Source organism: Abramis brama (assembly GCF_963993115.1).
Source record: "Abramis brama genome assembly, chromosome: 11".
Taxonomy (NCBI): Eukaryota; Metazoa; Chordata; class Actinopteri; order Cypriniformes; family Leuciscidae; genus Abramis; species Abramis brama.
The window spans coordinates 20,511,907-20,534,383 of NC_139973.1; the positions used below are offsets into that span (position 1 = coordinate 20,511,907).

At 36.4% G+C, this 22,477-nt stretch overlaps 2 protein-coding genes across 6 annotated transcripts in view; one reads left to right on the top strand and one right to left on the bottom strand.

Moving 5' to 3' along the window:
- Positions 1–22,477, top strand: part of LOC311091899 (retinol dehydrogenase 8) — a 239,871-nt gene that overhangs the window by 208,135 nt on the left and 9,259 nt on the right. The window lies entirely within an intron of this gene.
- Positions 46–20,578, bottom strand: pik3r6 (phosphoinositide-3-kinase regulatory subunit 6). Of its 5 annotated transcripts, none has more exons than XM_084128036.1 (21): positions 18,929–19,063; positions 18,101–18,125; positions 17,871–17,972; positions 17,135–17,224; positions 14,569–14,660; positions 14,112–14,180; positions 13,344–13,476; positions 13,080–13,146; positions 11,870–12,053; positions 11,282–11,426; positions 10,895–10,981; positions 9,327–9,786; positions 7,605–7,704; positions 7,362–7,484; positions 5,275–5,382; positions 4,924–5,026; positions 4,721–4,788; positions 4,410–4,500; positions 4,240–4,292; positions 1,856–1,962; positions 46–1,379 (listed from the first exon to the last, which is right to left on the bottom strand). In XM_084128036.1, exons 3-21 carry the CDS (start codon positions 17,917–17,919, stop codon positions 1,223–1,225), a joined length of 2,286 nt encoding a protein of 761 aa, XP_083984162.1. In that variant the 5' UTR covers positions 17,920–17,972; positions 18,101–18,125; positions 18,929–19,063; the 3' UTR covers positions 46–1,222. The 5 variants fall into 5 exon arrangements, with proteins under 5 accessions (XP_083984162.1, XP_083984160.1, XP_083984163.1 ...); XM_084128034.1 differs by having other exon boundaries at positions 17,871–17,975; XM_084128037.1 differs by lacking the exons at positions 18,101–18,125; positions 18,929–19,063 and adding an exon at positions 20,557–20,578 and having other exon boundaries at positions 17,871–17,975.

Consider the following 22,477-nt stretch of genomic DNA (forward strand, 5'->3'; position numbering starts at 1 on the left):
AAGTTTTGTGCAGTATCATAATAACGCTTCTTCTTCTTAAAAATATACGTTTGTTTCTATTTTATTTGTGGTAAAAGTTTTATACATCGTAACTGTGTGAATACATCTGGATCCAAGCTTATTGCAGGTTTTTTTCCAGTCATTTGAAAATGCTACATTTATTTTTAACATATGCATTTGTAAATTCAAATTACAATATTTACAAAACCAGAGGTCAAATCAACAACTGTGCAAAATGTTGGCATGAATGAATTTCATAAAAATAAAAGATATAGAGCTCAATTATTTTGGCTAATTATATTATTGAGATTATATTTGTTCTTCAAAAGATATGGAAACTGGAAGACTGGGAAGACAAAAACAAAATACTGTACAGACAATTATGTGAGGAAGTCAGATCAAAATATTTGCACCAATAATTGTTGAAAGAAAGATTTTCACTCATGACCAGCTTAATGCACAACACAACCTTTCAAAGATTGAACCATTTGTGTAACAATAGTGCTGTTCTACACATCAGTCATATAGACAGTAAGAAACATTTATATCCACTATACTTTATAATTTTAAACATAATGTTGTTGACGCTGAAAAACATGTCATTCTCAAACTCTCAAACTCTCAAACTCCAAATGTAAACAAATATAATCACCAAATGACATCAAACATGTATCAAAGAAGTGCAAATCATGGGGGTCGATTAAGGTAATGTCAGTTTCTCTGAAACACTTGGTCAAATGGCATTCGGTGTGCAGACTAACTACTGCACATTATTTCTGCATTATATTGTAATAAAACATAATTTTTCTGGTGGAAAATCCTAATAAAAGACTTGGCAAAACTTGGCGTGGAGAATTCTCTCTTTCATATGCACTTAATTTTTACACATTAAGGAACAGGTTCATTGTTAATGCAGAGAACAAGGTCAAACAAGTTCAAGTAACTCTTAAGTCTTTGAGAAACTCAATACCATGACTACATTTAGTGTTAGTAAGTTAGCCGAGTTGCAGATTAAAATACTTCCTGGATTGATCAACTTGTGATTCACAAATGAAAGTACATAATGCAGTAAAACCTGCTTGGTGAAGTGTCTTAGCTGATCATTTGATCACATACAGACACTACTGAATAGTGCATTGTTTAAAACACAATACACATATTGCAAGAGTCCAGAACTGGCCTTTATGTTTGCAGCAACCTCTCTATCCTGATCTTTGGTCATTTAGTCGATTATTCCAGCAAACGTGTTAATGGGCAAAGGCAATCCTTTGCTCATGTATTTGCTCAGTCCAGCATCGATGTCGTCCTCTGTCATGAACTTTGACTTTAAGGATTTTTGAATATAATATCCAGGGTCTCGACATGGACAGACCTCAATGCTGTGTTAGAAAATATAATGAAATACAAACAAATCAATATCACTTTAAGACCAGAAAAAGGCCAGTCAGTAAGATTTTTTTATATACTTTTATTCAGCAAGGATGCAATAAATTGACCAAAAGTGACACAAATATCTATTTCAAATAAATGTTGTTCCTTTAAACTTTAGTTTGAACCGTTTCAACTTTGGTGTTTGATGTTTCTTGAGCACCAAATCAGCATATTTAAATGATTTCTGAATTATCATGTGGCACTGAAGATTCAGATTTGCCATCACAGGAAAAAAGAAATTGTAATTAAATTGTAATACTTCATAATATGACTTGTTTTACTGTATTTTCAATCAAATAAATGCAGCCTTGTTGCGTAAGAGGCTTCTTTCAAAAATATTAAAAAAACTTACTGACCCCAAAACTTTAAACAACAGTGTAGGTGATTGGATTAAAATTATGATAATTTGAGCAGAATTTCTCACCTCTCAACGTTCATAAATTTCCTTCGAAAGTCTTTGTCCAAACGCACTGTGAAAGTTGATTTGTCTGGCGTCTTCAATTTAAAATTGCATGTTCTGATCTTTGTCTCCTTATAACAAAAATAACAGCATAAATGTCTAAACTTAATCAGGTATAATTTGCATTTCCTACTCTAAACACTTCACAATTGCAGTCCAACAATGTAAACATCTTAGCGTTACGTATGTACGTATGTATTACGCGTCCTCGCGGAACCTGGTGTCTGAGGCACATGTAACATCAAGCCAATCATTGGCCGACGCAGTGTGATGGTGTCACAAGGTGCACCTTAAAGTATAAGAAGGGCGCCTGACAACACATCAGATTTGTATTTTCTGAAAAAAGACACACAGGCATGCTCAAAGCATGGAAACATAGTTGGTATTGACGTCCCCATAGCTTCAGAATCTGATCCAGTGTCTCGTTCCCTTCTCAGGGAACCGGGGTTACATATGTAACCCTAAGACATTCCTTTTCAAGGGAACTCAATGATGCATCAGATTCTGACGCTCTGGGGACGTCAACACCAACTATCCTTTGCTGACCAATGCCCTCTAGTAGTTAGAACCTCTAGCAACCTAGGTCTAGGCACTAACTCGAAGGCCTCAGCCCTGAGCCAATAATGTGTCAGAGGGTTACACACCTTGATGGCTAACAGTAACTAGTATAGCAATGTAAGGAAAAGCCCTGAAGTTTCTATGACCATATATAATGAGGTTCTCAAACTAGTCCAAGCCATGCTCCAGGAGAGTCTAGATCCCTTAGAGCAGAGCTACCAGTAAATCTACATAGCCTTGCCCTTGGCCTAAGTCCATGACCCACATCTAGATAGGCTAACCATAACCAATAGGCTGGGGCAATGAGAAGGAGCATAACCTTGATTAATATCCAGTCCTGGAGAAGGTGACAGACAAGAGAGTATAACAACTGTTATTCAGCCATCTCAATCATCTATCCAGTTCTACTTCTGAAAGTGAGTACCTACATAAACCGACCCAACAAAGGGGAGCGACTAACCCATTCTGTACTCATGAATACTAAACCAAGCTTAGCTTACTTTCCTTCAAGGTAAGGAGTGGGCCCAATCTCAGTTTAGGTCACCCCAATACTAACATAATTGAGGGGCCACAAGTGGCAGGTTCAACCTGATGCCATTCCCTTCTTAAGTTTTAGTTTGAAAGCAATCTCCTGCAACCCAAGAAGGGCTGATGGGGTTTGGAGATTGGAAGAAAGGGAAGAAAAACAAGAAAAGGTACAAAATGCGGTGAGAGCAATTACAGCACCTCTGCTCTCCACTCCTGGGAGGGGAGTCTCGGGCAGCCACACTCGCCTTCTGCTCCTTTCTCCAGGAACTTCTTCCTGGTGAGGAACCAGACGATTTAAGAGGAGACTTGACCCAGCGAGGGATATACTTCCCAAAGGCGGCCGGACTGTGTTCTCGCCTCTCTAAACCTGTCCACCACCATCTCAACTGCAGTGCCAAAAAGTCCAGAGGGCGATACAGGGGCATCAAGGAGGACCGTTTTATCACACTCCCTGATGCCTGACAAATTAAGTCATAGATGCCTCTCCGTCACTACCATAGCCATCATAGACCAGCCAATGGAGCCACGTGCTTGGTGGTACGAAGAGCTAGATCTGTGGCTATACACAGTTCAGAGACTGTACCAGCAGATCTGCCTGGTAGGCTTGCAGTACTGCCATAGTGTGCAAAGCTCCACCAGTTTGACCAGCCACTGCATACACTATGCCCACCAGCCTGAATGTTGCCTGACATGGCTTAGAGGGCAAAACAGGAGCCTTCAGCATTTTGAGGATGTCCCCGGATGCATTCTCCTATAACCCTGCTCACACAGCCCCTCCACATTCGAATAACTAACTACGTGAGCAGAGTATGGATGTCCCCACGAATCTGACACCTCAGTGTGCCGGTCTGGGAGATTATGGTTAATCTAAGCGACCATCTGCAGTCTCGTGTTTCGAGCCGGACCAGTCCAGGCTTAGCCAGGCTGTGGCATGAGTCATAAGCTCCAATAGCTCATCATATTCATTGCTTTGCTGCGTGAAGCAGGAAACAGATCTTTTAGATATATCCATCTCAACTGACAAAACGTCTATTTTGTCAGAATCAAAGGCGAGCAATGAGTCCTCGTTCACCGCAGAAGAAGCAGCTGAGCGGGCTAGACTGATTTATGCTTGTCTAACCAGCATAGCCAAGCAGAGCATCAGCATACCAGTATCCCAAGCTGACAGCCAGCACAATATTTTCCATTCTATTCTCTCAAAAATGTTTTAAAATACACAGTTTTCTCAGTTTGTACAGTTTCTAAGGTTTAGCCAGACTTACCGTGTTACTCTTTGGTTTTGTGTCATTGAAAGTAACTGTGAGACAGTTGAGATCTACAAATGGAAAGAAAAAAATAGTCATTGATTTAAATTTATTTAGGTTTTTAATTTAAGTTGATCTAAATTGATTAACAAAAACAAATACCTTTCATTAAAATAATTTCACTTTACCTTCAGTTTTGTTCTCTGGTATTGCTGAAATCTGGGCGCCAGTGGTTCTGAGAGAGAACCCTTTTTCAACCTCCCTGTTGCTTAGAGACACCTAAAAGGAATGTGAAGGGTCATATGAGGTAAACTAACATTTGCTGGTCATTTACTTTTTAACTCTAGAAAAAAATCTAGAATGCCTCTTTGAAACTATAAAAATGTGACTCACTGGAAAACCGACAATTCAGGACAGTCACATTGTGTGTGGCTACATGAAAATACTGTTTAAATACTTCGATAATCATATAAGCATAGACAGCATAAGTCACACTCACTTTTAAGTAGCTAAAGGAGATCAGAGCCCCACACAGCTCAGCAGGAATCTTCTTCTGTTTGGCAGTGTCTGAGGGAAGAATGTGGGATCTAAATATTGGACGAATAAACCACTGGCTTTTTTGTGTGTGCCAATGACTATACTTATCCTGACTTTTGTTGCTGAATATAGTTAAAAAGTTAAAAACGCAAGTCTCTCACACACCTTTTTGTGCGACTTGGGCCATTTTGAAGTCTGGGAAATCCACTTCCAGGTCTGTGACAAAAACTTCTTCCAAAGCTTCTTTGGACTTGTTGGAAAACTGAATCTGCACAAGTAGAACAGAAAATAAAAACAAGACTGTTGTGTTATAGTTCAGAAAGTGTTCTATATTCAACAGCTTGGCATTCTGGGCAAACTTGTGGCTCATTATGAAACAATATCGATAACTCTTTATGCTTTCTCTTCTCTCAAACTGCTTTCACATCCTTTATGCTTATTTTGTACTGTGTATTTACTGCGAACTACAAAAAAAACTGACTACATAAAACATTACTAAAAGCCATTCATTCTCACCTTGATGTAGTAAATGTTGAAGTACACTGGCTGCTGTCCCATTCGGACGTAGTACGAGATGATGTCAGCTAAGAAAAGGTCAGATTCGTGTGGTTTGCCACTGTTGGCCTGGAAAAGTAAAAATAAAACATGGCAGAACCATTTGCATGTAAAGTTATTTATAATTTAAAGTTACATTGACAACATTTACTGTGACTGATGTTATTGACTCTTGTGAAAAAGAAGCGTGGTAAATTGTATGGAATGTGCACTTGTAATATACTTAATATACTTTAAAAACTGTATTTGCAGATAATATATATTAAAGGTCCCGTTGCATGCGATTCCATGTTTCAAAGTTTAGTTAGTGTGTAATGTTGTTGTTAGAGTATAAATAATATCTGTAAAATTATAAAGCTCAAAGTTCAATGCCAAGCGAGATATTTTATTTAACAGAAGTTGACTACAAAAAACGGCTCGTTTGGACTACACCCCTCTACTTCCTTCATTAGTGACATCACCAGAACCGTGTTTAGACTAACCTCCGCCCACAGGAACACAGGCGTATTGATGGCGAAATGTCAACAGACGGTTGATGTTTATCTATAATCGGATACCGCAAAAGTTTAATTCGAAGTTGTTAGTTTGCTCTGTCCATTTCACCACGGACTGTTTTTCTAACCTGGGATAATATCAAGCAGGCTTCTCTCAGCGTTTCATACTGACGAAGGGGGCAATTTCAACTATATTCCAGCAAGCGGTAAGTAGTGATTTAATATGGAAGTAGCGATCAACTTAACATCGTTTCTCTTAGTAGGATGAAAATAATCTTACTTAAACTGTGATTAATATACAGAAAGCGATCAAAGAACAATCCCTTTCCAATCGTCCAAGCTGTCAATCAATCACACAGCGCGAGTTTATCTGGACACTTGCCAAAACTCGTTATGAAATAAATGACGCTGTTACACTGCACAACGAAGCTCTTACTGTATTTACATGCCTCATGTTTGCATTGGTGAAATCATTAGTGAGTGCAGAAACTGCGTTGCAATGATAAGATCTTTTTTCACGCGATCAACAGACTGTCATCTGCTCAACGCTCACTGCAATTTTTTATGTGATTGAAATAGATCTAAATACTTAAAAAAATTCTCACGATTCGTTAATCCCGATAGTTGTAATAGTAAAAACGTATAATAGCTGTAATAGTAAAAGTTTTCCAGATAGTTCCACATGTAATGCCAGATATTTCATATGCAAGCATGTCAGCCAATCACAGCAGTGGGCGTTTACACTGAAGTCTCACAGCAGACACGCCCCTTCAAACAGAGTGTTCAAACCAGGGAATGAAATCAGGCTAGGAAATATACCTTTTATTTCTAAATTATAACAATTTTTGATCTAAAAAACATACTAACATTATAAGGGCACCCCTGGAAACATGATAAAATAATAAAAATAATCCATGGAATGGGACCTTTAATGAAATGAAAAGCCACTTCCATGACAAAGTTTATGTACACACTTAAGTAAACTCTTAAAAGGTGCACTTTAGCCATATTTACAAGACTATAAAAGTAGGTTACACTTTGTTTCGAAGGTCCACTTTAGACATTCTACTTCAATGTCTAAAAAATTGATGTATTTAAAATACATTTAAACTATAATATATTTCATTTAAGATGCAATTAAGAAGTCTGCACTTTCAAATATTCTTTAAAGTATATTATTTTCATGATGAGTAGGGTTTTTTTTTTTAGAAGTAAGGGGATGTTTAAATATGTGTCATGAGTACTGTGACATAAATATTTTTGGGATTAAATTATGTCAGTTGTTCACACATTTCTTTATATACAAAGCAATAAACAACCTAACAAATTAAAACAAACATATAAGCTAAAATGCCAATTAAGTGTTCTTCACAATGACCAGTTGCTGGCTTTGCATTTATACAAGGAAATGACTGAAAAGAAAAATGCCTGAAAGAGAAACTTTCAAACTTCCTCATTCCATTTTAACTGGCATCACTTGCTAAAAATACATGATCATATATTTGTACCCAAGAATGGCTAATATGCTAAATATCTGCCTATCTTTTCACATACCGTTCTCACAAGATCAGGAATCATCTGTCCAAGACTACAGACATTGCAGTCATACCATGGATCCACCATTCCAAGATAAGAGCCCAGAGCACAGAAGTTACTGCTTGCAGAGGGCACGGTCTCCTAAAACAAAAGTTATATAAGATCATGCTAGTTCTGCTAAAATGCTAATCTCACGGGTATCCATCACAGTACACTTGCCACACGTGAACCTAAAGAGAAAAAGTGTATAATTCTTTGTACCTTTACAGGGGAGGTTGCAGAGGACTGCCGAGCAACAGGGATGTAGTACATCTGTAGGTTGACTTTCGTAGTCAGAAACCGTCTCCTGGCTTCCCGTTTCCTGTGAAGCAAAGTCAAACAATTGTCATAGACAGTGTTTTAGAAAAAGGAAACTTACTGATAACTTCCTCATTACAGATAATTAAGAGGCTTCTGAAGTGAACTGAAGTGATCTGTTTATAGGGTCTTTACACTATGTTTACTCTATAACAACCATAGAAATCAAGTCACCTTTAATCTGCAGTATATATGAATGTTGTTACTGTTTTAAGCCATTTTTAGGACTATTAGCTTGTCCCCTTCCAATCAAATTGTATCAAAAATATCAGGGAGAACTGTCCTGATATCATTATGGTCAAAGAGCCTCATTAAAATAATAAAATTACTGAAGAGAAAACCTTAATAAGTAGTTATTAAATAATATAATAATATAATAATATTATAGATAGGACCACACAGCTTATTAATATTTAAAAAAATCACAGACAAGTGGTGTGACTGACTTTTTTTTTTTTAAACTAGATATTTCGGTAACACTGCAGGAACAACTGCACAGGAACAAATGAGTAATGCACTATTCACATTCTAGTTACTATTATTAACTAACAAGAAACTCTGATTAATGAATTAGTAAGTATCAGTGCTTAGTAAAATGTGGTAGTTCACTATTAGCTAATCAAAAACTACTACTTTATTATTGTTATTATTATAATAGATATTGCAGTGTCTTGTTAATCCTCCAGAGGGGTTTAAGTGTGTGTGGGGTGGGGAGGTTTGTCTAGTTATTGTCTGAATTCACCCGTTTTTTTCTTTTCTTTTTTTCTTCTTGTTTTTCTTCCTACTGTTTTGTCTATCATTCAGAGTTAAATGTGGGGATTTGAAAAAGTCCAGATAATGTTCCCTTGACTGTATTGCTCTGGGTTTTTTTTTTCTTTTTTTTTTTAACTGTCTGTGTAATAATAAAACCATAATAAAACAATAATAAAAATAAAAAAACTTTTTTTCATACAGTACCTCCCAGAGGATTAACTACTATATACAGGTTCATAGTAAATGTGCATAATGTATAATTAATTCTAACGTGAAGATCATGGTAACTCGCTAGTAATGACTCAAGTATTACCAAATCCTTCAGAAGGAATTACTAATGATTTGGATCAGTATTCTAAAGTGAAGATCATGGTAAGTGTTAATTAACTCAAGTGTTACTTAATACATCAGAAGGAATTACTGTCCAAAACCTTACAAAAACCTTACAATCCAAATAATTAATAATTCCTTCTGAAGGATTTGGTAATACTTGAGTCATTACTAGTGAGTTACCATGATCTTCACTTTAAAATTAATTATAAATTATGCATTATTCATGTTATGAACCTGTATAGTAGTTCTTAGTAGATATGGAGGTATGAAAAAATAGTAGCTATTGGTTAGCTAATAGTGAATTACCACATTCGACAAAGCACTATTACTTACTAATTGGTTAATCAGAGTTTCTTGTTAGTCAATATTAAATACTAGAGTGTTAATATTGTGCTACTCATTTGCTCCTGTGTAGTTATTTGTTAATGACTGAACATTATTCTAAAGTGTTACCGATTTTTCATTTCTTTATCATAGAGACTCTCGTATGTCTTTGACCCAAATAATAACAAATATCACAGATGGCATATTGTCTCTTACCTAAACCAGTAGTACGCCCTGGCTAGCCTTCCCACTGCCCGGTCATCTCCCATCACCACTATTTTAGCAGTATAGTCCCGTTCTTCTTTGGGCAAGGTGGTCCCACTGTTTCCTGCTCTCCTCTGCAGTGTGCCACTGCTGCCAGCTGTGCCTGTCTCCTCCAGTGCGTCCTGCATCAGAGCCATGCTGTCAGTGACCGACGGCTTCACCTTGATTCCTCCACGCCGTGAGAGCCGCCCACTGGTGCTTTCAGACTTTGAGCTTCCTCCAGTAAATTCCATGTCAGAAGCCTCGGGTCCCTGCATGTCACGCTCTATACCGCTGTCCGTCGACATGACAGAGTGCCGTGGCATCTCTGAGTTGAGCTCTGTGTGGAGGTCCGACATATAGAACTCATCTGGGTTGAGAGAGAGGTTTTCACCGTAGGATCCGGAACGGATGAATTTGGCCAGTTCTCTCCCTGTGACAGACACGATGAAAGGATATGTTGTATTTTAGTGAACAGCCTCATCTCAGTAACTCTCGTGGGTCTGGATGAGTTCATGTGTGCTAGGATCTATTTTTATGTGACCTAACCCTGAAAAATTGTGTTTGTTGCTGTAATCTAATGCAGACTGTTTTATTCTTTTTAGGCTTCCTAAAAAAAAAAAACCCCAAACTACTGTGTAATAACTCAAATATATCCTTCTAGATTACATAAGAGATTTCAACAATGTCATAAACTATGCTCAGATTCGCCAAGATACTAAAATCTGCAATCTAAGAAATTCAAGTTTCTTAGATTCTAAGAAATTCAAGTTGTATCTTCTGTTAAAAATGATCATAACCCATTACAACACAACACAACATTATTGTATTAATGGAGAAAATATTAGAGTATTTATTTACACTAAGTGCCCATCTTGTGTGGCAAAGACAATTTACACTAACTTACATTTACATTAACAAAAGAAACCAAATCAGTAGCGGGGTCAGTGGTGGACACTCAATTTCGATTTTACATGACTGATCCAAGTTTGAATCTGTCTGTTTCTGATCCCATTTTTATCTCTTTTCCCATTGCATACCAGCTCGGAAAGGTGTTCATTTTAAATACAAGTGTAAATAAAGCAATAATGGGTATTTAATAGAAGGAATAAAGTGTTTAATGGGCATGTAATAGGCCTATAATTGAAACTGGATGTGATATCCTCGCATCGATCGGACAGGCCGGCACATCGACTGCAATGTGTGCAGCTCATTTTGTTACAATGCTCAAAAACGTGGCTCCCTTCATGGACTTTTGAGACACCTTTACTGATCAGCAGGTTCAATATAGTTAAGGGTAGGTGTAGGGGTGGGCTTTAGAGACAGGGCAAGTAAAGTCCAGATAAGGCAGCATTAATTTATGATTTTGATAAATATGCACTGTTTGTATTACATACTATTTTTTTTTATTGCAAATGGAGACAAATGCTCAGTGCAAAAGCAAAAGTGTACACATTACAATTTACTTGCAATATTGTCTTGTAACAGTATTAGTGCAAATAGCCACTTCCAAAATATTTTAGTAAATGAATCCCACTCACAGAGCTCCTCCTCCTCCCACCACAGATGGAAACTAATCTCCGGATTGGGAAGTGGAACATCGCACAAGGAGCCATGGGACAATAGACCTGAAACCCAAAACCGTCACAATGACACCACAAACAAATCCTGCTTCCTGATCCGGCAAACACTTCTGATATCGAAAGGAAAAATAACAAAATATCTAGTTCTAGATCTTTTTTTAGAGAAGATATTTTAGAAAAAGCTATTTTGGTACAGATGGAGTCTGTCAAGAGTGTTTATTTGTGTTTGTGAGACAGAGTATAAGATAATAATATAGAAAGAGTGTAGAATAGAATAGAATAGAATAGAATAGAATAGAATAGAATAGAATAGAATAGAATAGAATAGAAGTAGGTGTAGTGCACCTTTGTTGGTGTCACAGAGGATCTGTGAGTATAACTCTTGTAGTTTCTGTCTGATCTGACCCTGTCCACCTCTGTTCACATCTGTGCTCTGTTCTACTGTTGCAAGCACTTCATTGAAGTATGACTCCACGTCCTGGTCCAAGTCCTGTCATGAGCACAGACACATAGATAATCAGACACACAAACACATAGACACAGCATGAAATCACACGTGCAGATGCACACACAACATATAGCCATAATTCAGACAGACACATATGGGATGTCCTGTGGATGTCCTGTCCTGTTGCTTTGAGTTTTCTAAAACAAACTGCAGACAGATGACATGTGGACAGAGACAGAGAGATGCTGACCTGCAATAAATGCTCGCCCTTTGTCTCCATCATTGTGTAGTCTAACTAAAATTATAGAGTTTTTCGACTGTTATACAGAAGTTAAATGTAGGTACAGGCAATTTCCCCTTCATTTAGAAATAATTCATGCTTTCTCTTCAAAGGAACTTTTCAGTAAATGGGCAGTTGTTGTGGTTCACAAAAACTTGACTATGCTAGTCCAAAACTTCAGCTTTTCAAAAATAAAATGACCAACCTGCAGCGCATCATTGAGAGAGGGTCCGTGACAATCCTCTCCCAGTATCGCCTGAATACTGTGCTGCACTACACAGCGCATCATGCTCAACGGGGTCCGGACCATTCCTTGAGCCTCAATGTCAGCCTTCAGGACAGTGCTGAGAGACTCGGAAAACACTGCAGGATCCGCAAACACAAACACCCTGAACACAGAATATAGCCAATTAGTCACACCCAAAACATTCTGATTCACTTCTGCCTGGGCTGACATAAGGTTTATTTGATAAAGCTTCCTGTTGACTTCAGCAGCCACATCAACCCTGTAGAATGGAAGCAATTTATTACCAGTGCAAAACAATCAGCAACTGGGTTAACAGGCTTTGAAATATCTGTATACACAACATATAAAAAACTGCTGACTTTACAAATAATTAATCTTCTAGTTTTCACCTTCTATTCCTATGTTATGTGGGGTTCTTCAGAAAAGGGCACACCTTTGTTTTAATCTAACCAATCAAATTAGTATAATCTTTTTAATAAACAGCCGTGACAGCAGTTGTTTCCTTATTACTTTCTAGCTTTACACATTTAGATAGCCTTCCAAAAAACTGAAAAATCTGGTAGTACAAGTTTCAACAATTAGTAAGCACAGAAACTCCACTCAGTTAACTTGAAATGTATTAGTCTATAGAAATGAGCATTACCCAATATTAACAAATGCTATAAAAGTATTATTATTTCATATTGGCTTGTACTATTGCTCATGTTGCGTTAATGTTAAAGAAAACATGAAATCAAAATGAACAGTTTGTATTTGTTTATAGAATGTTGCTGTAAAAAGATAAGAAAGAAAAAACAGAAATGTGACACTATGAAACGTTTACAGCAACTACCCGACAATGATTCAACCAGCTCTGATGGACAAAACAAGTCACGCCCGACATTTTTTCTCATTGTAGAAACTTCTTTTGTTAAACGATGTGTATGTTTGTGCAATATTTGCCAGTTATTTAAAGATAAAACACACTATTTTTAAAATAAGGTTTAAATATGTGTTTAATAGTTTTTAGGGTCACTATAGGTCAATGAAATACATTAGCAGTTGTGTGATGATGATGATGATGATGATGATATAGCCCTCATGCAAAAGGTTGCAAATAAGGAAAGGCATTGAATACACACAACAACTGTTATGTTTTAAGTTTTGCTAAGGTATGAAAGGGACTCACCTCTCCTGGGGATAGTGTTCATTTTTTAGATTTTGTTCTGCAAGTATCCTTTTCTGATACAAAAGGCCTATGAGAAAAGAAACAAGACAAACTCAAGCAAGAATGTACTTCAGACTCGTAGGGATCATCTTTTTTGTTCACAACTTGATTGACTGATAAGTTTCTTTTTTTGGCTGCAAAAAAACAAGCCAAAATCAACACCAAAATCAAGAGAGATGAGAATGTTTGTCATATTTTGTCTGAAGATTTAAAAAGGTGACTAACCTGGAGCTAATCGTTCTGCTTTCATTTGCCCAGCATAACTGAAGCCCACAGTACAGTACGGCTGAGGCAGAGTCAACAACCTCTTGCAGAAGTCATAAGCTCTTTTATAGAGGTCATCAGGAATGTATACTGTCTGCAAAGAAACACATGGGTGTTCATGCAGGGTGTTAGTTAAGCAGTTTCGTTGAACTGACCAAATTTCAGAGAATGTGTGATTTTTGGTACAAGTTTGAGACTTATATACAAAAATCACATCTGAACAATCATGTGTGCCAATGTCTATAACAGTGCTTCTTAACTGGTTAGTCTGTTCTGATGTTTGCTAAATGCAAATATAAAATGTAATCAACCATATAATCATCCACAGATTACGATGGTTTGCATTTTATAAATAACACATATATATATATATATATATATATATATATATATATATATTGTTGTAGACGTCAAAAACTGTGTCTCCAATCAAACTCTTTTAGTGCTATAATATGGTAAGCACTAATACAATTAAAATGTCCTATTCATTGTGCGTCAAGTAAAGTTTTTTGTTTTTTTTCAGTTTAGATTCAGTTTATGGTAATAACAACACATTTCCATGTTTAACTTTACTTATGTCAAATTTTGTGCGATAAACAATTTGACTGTGTTGGATCACCACTTGATGTAAAATCTGGATCATATGGAGCAAATCCAGTTGAGAATCACTTGTTTAAAAGAAAAATAAAGGAACGTAAAAGATATAAAAGTATAGCCAATTTTTCTTACCTGCATCACAGCATAGATGAGTGTATTAAGCAGAGGAATGAGATGTTTCTTGCAGTCAATTCTTTCAGCCTACGTACAAAAAGGTTCGAAAAACACCGAAAATCATGTTTACCATCTATTCATCCGGTCATCCAGCCTACAACTGTACTTTGTGGGTTTAAATGATGTTAATCATTATTAATTATGAGATAACTAACTAATAATAGTTAACTGTTATTATAATGAATCAAATTTCTTCTTTTTTTTTTATTCCAGCAGCAACAGATAATCAGGTGTTTCAGGCAGGTATTTTCAAGTAACCAATGTTCTCATAATAAACACTATTTGGTCATTTCTTAAAGTAATAGCATTTATGTTATACTCATTAAACATGATTAAACTGTTGTGTCAATCACTAAAATGGGAATTACACTGCAGCACACCAACAAGCCTTATGCCATAGAAACTGGTGACTCACTCTTTCTAGTTCCTTGATGGCCACCCTCACCAGAGCCAGACTCCTGACAGAACTGGCTTGCACTTTCTTGTGTAATGTCCATCTCAGCATTCCTGCAGAATGAACAAACATTAACAATTCAGACCAAGCTAGAATATGTATTTGTCAGATTTTGTGTATTGATATTGTCACTCGAAACTGGCACACGAGTTGTTCCATGATATTGATGTTTAAAAAGTAGTGCGACTTGTTGACGTGAAATTTATATATAGGCATTTATATATAGGCTAACATAAACCGATGACACTACTGATTAGATTGTAGATTCATTTATTGCTGACCTTATTGCATAGTATTTGTAGGAGTTTCCATTTTAGATTAAACATTTATGGGAGCATTGGGAGGAGAGTAAATGAATCATGCAACAAGATTTACTAAGGTTTGCGCTCGTCAATTTACTGGTATTTGCGCCATTATTTACAGCCCACCAAAAAATGACAAGTGACTATAAATAAAGCATTCAGCTTTAATGCAGGATCAGATGTTAGGCAGAATGCATAGATAGAAACAAACAAACAAACAAACAAACCAACAAAAATATTGCAGAGAGGGCTATAACCTTAACAGACTTTGGTTGAAGATAATGGGTCTCATTCATGAAACACGAGCAGAACGAATTTTTGTGTAAATCGTGTGTAAAGTGGTTCTGGCGTAAATTTTCGGATTCATTAAAATGTTCGTATTTCCCAAATGTTAGTTGGTACGAAAGAAATCTACACCTGCTCCCAGCCACGCGTAAATAGTACGTTTAACATCCGAACGTTTTGCTCATTAATAAACTGCATTTTAATTCAACGTAATCGGGTACATATTTACACAGCATTTTGAAAAAGTATTATATATAGTAATTACATACGGTTTTTCTTTTTACTTGTATTACGAGAGCCAGTAATAGCATCTGCAAACGGAACACAAGTCCACAAGTTTTTTTTTTTTTTTTTATATTCAAGCTGTTTTTTTTTTTGTTTGTTTTTTTACAAGTCCGCAAGTTACAAGTGTTGCAGTCAAGCTTCATGTCGAACCATTTTCTTTTCACTTCTGGGACTGTTCGATTAAAAGATGAAACTCCATTAACTGCATCTGTAATATGCTGCCAAGCATTTTTACCTAAAGCATGTAGCCTATTACCTAAAAAAATCCTTTTTTTTTAGGACCTGATACGCCACTATGTACGCTTGAAAATAAAATGTGGCGTTTTGAATGAACTTCTGATAATAAAACTTCAATTTCTGCATCTGAGAAATTTCTCTTCTTCATTCGCTTTTTTTTTTTTTTTTTTTCCAAAATTATACATGTAATAATACAATAGCATTCGCTTTTGAGAAGACATGTTGAAATCCTTCGTTTCGTGTCATAATATGATGCCCATATATAGCTGTCAGTCGGTTTTAATTGGCGGGATTTATGGTAATTGAGAATGAGCGTGCACGCGCGTCCCATTTACGAGTGATTGGAATTCATTAACCCACACACACATTTCACTATCAAATCTGACGTTTACGAAGTATTTGTGAATCAGGAGAAGAATTTTCGGGAATGTCTCTTTACGCGCAAATCACTCACATATTTACTCGTATATTTACGAATGTTTCATGAATGAGACCCATTGTGTGTGTTAAAGGGTTAGTTCACCCAAAAATTTAAATTCTGTCAGTAATTACTCACCCTTATGGTGTTCCAACCCCGTAAGACTTTCGTTCATCTTCAGAACACAAATTAAGATATTTTTGATTAAATCTGAGAGCTGTCTCACTTCTCCATAGGCTTCTCTGTAATTGAAACTTGCCGGCCCCCCAGAAAGTTAGTAAAGACATTGTTAAAATAGTCCAAGTGATTACAGTGGCTCAACCTTCAGTTTATCATGTGACGTGAATACTATTTGTGCGAAAAAAACAACAAAAAAATGACTTTATTCAACTATTCATTTTCTTCTGTGTGGGCCTCTGAGTGAGTTCACGCAGCGCTTCTGGGTTGTACGTCAGAACATAGGCTCACTATTGGCCAGCATCACACTCATGACCAGCCTACGTTCTGACGTACAACCCAGAAGCACTGCGATGTTACACTACGAGGTCCACACAGAAGAAAATGAATAGCTGAATAAAGTCGTTTTTTTTTTTTTTTTTTTCGCACAAAAAATATTCTCGTCGCTTGATAAACACTTGGACTATTTTAAACATTGTCTTTACTAACTTTAAATTACAGAGAAGCCTATGGAGGAGTGAGACAGCTCTCAGATTTAATCAAAAATATCTTAATTTGTGTTCCGAAGATGAACGAAAGTCACGAGAAACATGAGGGTGAGTAATTTACAGACAGAATTTTCTTTTTTGGGTGAACTAACCCTTTAAACCCAGAGATGTGTTAAAGCAGTGGTTTAGAAACACAAATAGGCCTACTGAACAAACACATTGGCCATGGCGGTTATCTTTTTTTTCACTAAAACTACTGGCCATCTAACTGGGTCAGGGTTTAGTCTTTAGGTATATGTGTGTTCTTTTAGTGAGTGTGATCTGTTAAATCCTACCTTTGTTGACAACTGGTTGCTCAGTGTCCATTTCTCTCATAATGGTTAGCAGGCTACGGTAGACTTCGGATTCGATTGCAGCATATTCAGCTTTTTAAAGAGAAGCCAACAACATAACATTTGAATGCTGATATGTTTATCAAATCACGTGTGTGAGATACACTACTGTTCACTACTGTTTTTAAAGAAATTACAACTTTTATTCAGCAAGGATGCATTAAATTGATCAAACTGTTTTCAACTGTGATAATAACAGTTATTCAAATGTATACATATGAATGTATCATTTATAAAATGTTCATTTGATGCTCAATTAACAATTCTTATTATAAGAAATGTTAATTGAGCATCAAATGAACATTTTATACTTCTGAAGGATCATGTGACACTGAAGAATGGAGAAATGGCTGGTGAAAATTCAGCTTTACCATCACAGGAATAAATTACATTTTAAAATATATTAAAGCAGTCATTTAAACTGTAATAATATTTCACAATATGACTTGGTTTTACTGTATTTTTTTAACAAATAAATGCAGCCTTGGTCAGCATGAGAGACTTCTTTAAAAATATATATATATATATCTTAAAAAAAACCAAACTTTTGAGTAGTAGCCTAGTGTACATTTAAAATGGATACAAATGGATAATCAAATATTAACATAGAAATTTCTCACAAAGTACCCATTCTTATTTATAATAGACTATGAGTTTCTCCAAAAGGCGCAAGTCTCACCTGCCGAGTCCATAATATTAATACTGCTAGGATTTCTCCAAGATGCCATAATGTAGCTTGGTCCTTACATAATGAGGTAAAAGGAAATAATCACCACTGTGACTGCTGACACAAAGACAAGCACAAATTATACAGAACGTTATTGCATAAAATCAAGAGAAAATAAGAACACTATACATTGAAAATTTACTAAAGAGCATTTAAGCATTCAAAAATCATAATTTACTCACTCTCATGTTGTTCTATTTCTTTCTTCTGTGGAACACAGGAGAACATATTTTGAATAACGCTAGGGTCCAAACTTTCATTGTATGACATTTTCCAACAAATATATTTGTTTGTGTGTTCCACAGGCAAAAGAAATGTAAACTGGTTTGGAATGACATGAGCATGAATAAATGGTTTCCTAAAATAACCCTTTAACGTGCTGGTCATATCAATGTGACTCACTCTTCTATTTTCCACTTCATGATGCTGAGAGTTTTCAACATATTTTTCAGCTTATAAACACAGTAGGTAACATCAAGTTATTTTGAGCATGATAATTTGCACTCTGTGTTAACAGTGAACTCTTTACTGTAATTGATAGATAAAGCTGTTTACCAAAAAGCAAACACATACACTCACACACAAGACAGAACCATGCCTAACAGGCTCAGGTGCACTTTTACCCACTAGGCTACACAAGAAAACTTCCTCTTCATTTCACCCTCTCAGATACGGTTTACAACTGACCAGCAACGGAATGCAACTAACTGCTCAACTTCTGAGACACTTTTAAGTCTACTTCCAAGAAAAAGAGTGAGGAAATGAAAAAGCCGTGAAAAAAAAACTCCCTAACAGTAGTAGCCTACTACGAAAAATAAATAACTGGAACTAAACAAAGGGGCCTTTTTCAGTGACCGACACACAGCACGTAATTATGCAACTTTCCGATAGCTTGGTTTTTCACTTGCTGAACTCAGTCACATTTCACCGGCTACCTCCAGTAAGCTGCAACTGTCTGTTAGGGAAATACAATTTTGAAGTTCAAGAGAAAAAAAAGTTTACTGACTTACCTTTCGTCCTTGTGAGTATATTAATGGACTGCATCGTATGGCATGTGTATATAAAAAAAAACTTGTTCTGGCCAGACAGTCAGAGTGAAAGCTGTACTCTATGTAACACTTCCTCTAACTGCTGCGGCTGATACTGAGGACAAATGCAACTCTGACTCAGAGCTCAGTGAACGCGAGGGAGGGACAAGAAAGAGAGAGAAAGAGAGAGAGTTTGACAGAGGCAAGGCAGAGGAAAGTTTAGAAGGAAGATTAGGGGGAGAAATGTGTGAAAGAAGCGTGCAGAGTGGGTGTGTGGACAAACTTAAGGGAAAGTCCTCTGTAATATGAATGATAAATTAAGCAAATATACTCACACAACACCTTGAACCTAATTTTGGACAAGTTCAGGCGGAACTTTCTAATATCCAGCCAAGCAACGTTACGTGATGCATATGCATGTGCGGTCTGAATAAGCCTAGTGCTGCAGAACGGCAAAACCAGCGTGCAAAGATTAAGCCCCTAATCCTGCACATAAAGGCATTGAACAAGTGAAGAGAAACAGGGTCAAGAGCGCTGTATCAGCACAGAAAGCAGCTCGCTGAACCACAAGCTTCCTGTCGCTCACTTGGCCCTCACTCACAGAGAGACAGATGACAGGACCTGACACACATCCTGCCCCCATAAATGTGGGGGCGGACGACACACACGGCTGAGATATTTTTAGTACCAGCCAGGAGGGAAAAAAAGTTACACTTTTACTTGTACTTTTTCGCTTTAGGTTCAGTCTTACTTAAGATAAGAACTCTCTTTAAACATATAATAACCTTAAGATGTGGAGATGAGGGTCTATGACAAATAAAAGCCCAGTAGCAATACTGACCTGTTACAAAAACATAGCCTACTTAAAAACTGCTTAAGTCATTGTATACATGAATTTAAATTTTAATGCATGTGTGGCTAAATTACTGACAACAATGGGTAGCATTTACAATAAGGTTCGTTAGTTAGTCATTAATTAACTTAACATAAACTAAGAATGAACAATACTTCTTCAGCATTTAATATTAATTTCAACATTTACTAATACGTTTTTAAAATCAAAGGTTGTATTTGTTAACATTAGTGAACTGTGAACATTAACACTGTGAACTAACATGAACAAACAACGAACAGCTGTATTTTTATTAACTAACATTAACAAAGATTAATAAATAGCTACTGTAACAAATGTATTGCTCGTTGTTAGTTCATGCCTCAGTAGTTAATACATTAACTAATGTTAACCAATGAACCTTATTGTAAAGTGTTACCCAAAAATGAGTGTCATGACAATGTCCCATGCACATTATTCATTGACAAAAAAACAAACAAACACCAAATTGATTCAAATACAGCAAAGAAAAGGCATAAATGCATACAGACAAATATGTGCAAACAGTAGGCCTAATAAACAGCATGCAAAAACATTTGAAAAACACGCAAGATGACGATTGACTGCTACAAGACAAAAATGAAGATAAACGAAAAATGTGGGAGGAAACAGTGGCTTAATTCGTGTGCGTGCCGTGCATGCTACGTTAGTGAGATGGAGAAAGAATGGATAACAGGTTTATGCAAGACTGTTCGAGTGAATGTTGTGTGTGCAGTACCTGTATATCACTGCCCACTCATTCAAGCTTCGGTGCTGCAGACTTTCCAGTGTCTCAGGAGATGAAATCTGACGGAACTCACAGCCCTGCATCTGAATAGCATCTTCTTCTTTTTTTTAGCAAGTGCCTATAGGGTTTTCATCTTGAAGCTGAGATATGCAGTCCTGTTCAAAGAGTGGGTTCATCTGGGCTAGACACTGGAGTTCTAAGTTCTGTTACAGGAACAACAACCACTTCCTCTGCATGCTATTTTTAGCTGCTGTGCCCAGCTGTGTAGTCCTACAGACTACGCAGTGTGATGTTAAGCAAAGTAAAAAATATAGTTTACATTTCAATTCATTACATTTTTAAATAGTGTCTATTATTTTAAAGAAAAATGCTTGTGGCATGCTTAAAGATTTTGCCCAAATAATCAAATTATTCAGTCAGTGGCAGGTAAAAAAGCTAAAACTTGGGATGAACTTAATTAAACACCACCAGATGAACTTGTGCTGCATGAGTTTGCACTTTGCACCTCTGAGAACTTTGTACTACCTCAGATAATGGACTTGATAAGTGAAAATGCTTTGATTTTTGCATTTTTCCAATTTAATATAATTGTTTTCTATTGCCAGCAAAATAACATGACTAAAATGTTGAAATGAAGGCTTAACATGAATATCAGAATGATTTCCTCTTTACGCAGCAGCATGAACTGACAACACCGTTTGTGTAAAACCTGATGATCGTGTTATCCATCATAATGTTCCAAAGACTTGCACGTTTCAATGAAAACAAGGAAATTCGATGTGCCTGTGGAATTTACATGGTCATCGTGACAAATTTGTTTATTTTATTGGATACCTATAGAAACAGTGCAATATCTTTTAAAATACTAAAGCTTTCAGTATTTAACCCAGAATATCAATGTCTGTTAGACCATACAAAAGTGTAGCCTATATAATATAAAAAGGCATAATATCATATTTTACAGTAAAGTAAAAATAAAGTCTAGAAAGCAAACATAAATGTAAAACATTTTACTGTCTAAAGTTAAGGCCTGGATGTATATATATATAAAAACAGTAGGAAAGAAAACAGGGACTCCTGTTCCGTTTTTGTGTCTCCACTACAAACGTCTCCCAAAACAGGATATCGCTCTGAAACACACCTTCAGATGGGAAGACAGCCTGCAGAGCTGTGGAAATCCCCACACTAGGACAGTGGCAGTACACACTTCACGCTCACAGAGAGGAAGACCCCTTCCAGTCTGCACGCGCCTCAGTGGACGATGATCTTTCTATCAGAACAGCAAGAATTGACTGAACCAATTACCAAAGCTAGCAGGAAAGTTCACACAAAAATGAATATTCGGTCATCATTTACTCACCCCTTTTGTTTTTCCAAACTTGTATGACTCTACTTATTCTGTGGAACACAAAATCTTGAACAATGTATCTGTGCTGTTTTGGGGTTACAAAATATATATAACAAAAATATATTTTTTGTTCTCTATATGGAAAAATAATTAATAATTAAAGGGGGTAACACTTTATAACAAGATCCCATTAGTTAACATTAGTTAATTTGAATAATGTATTAGTAAATGTTGAAATGAACATTAACTAAGAATAATAAATGCTATAGTATTTATTAGAAATATTTTCATTGTTAGTTCATGTTACCTAATGTAGATAACTATTGTTGTTATGTGTATAGGTTTGGAATGACATGAGGGGTGAATTATTATATACTTTAGTCAATATATTATTAGTATTGAATGTCAACAAAGCCATATTATATTAAAATGAACAGGTCCTTACAAGGCCGTTTTACAGTTATGGAGTATTAATTACTCAGATATCCTGTATTCACTGCTAGACAATATAAGGAAGCAGCGTACAGTGATCAGAGCCTACCGCCAACATCAGCGGCCTACTTC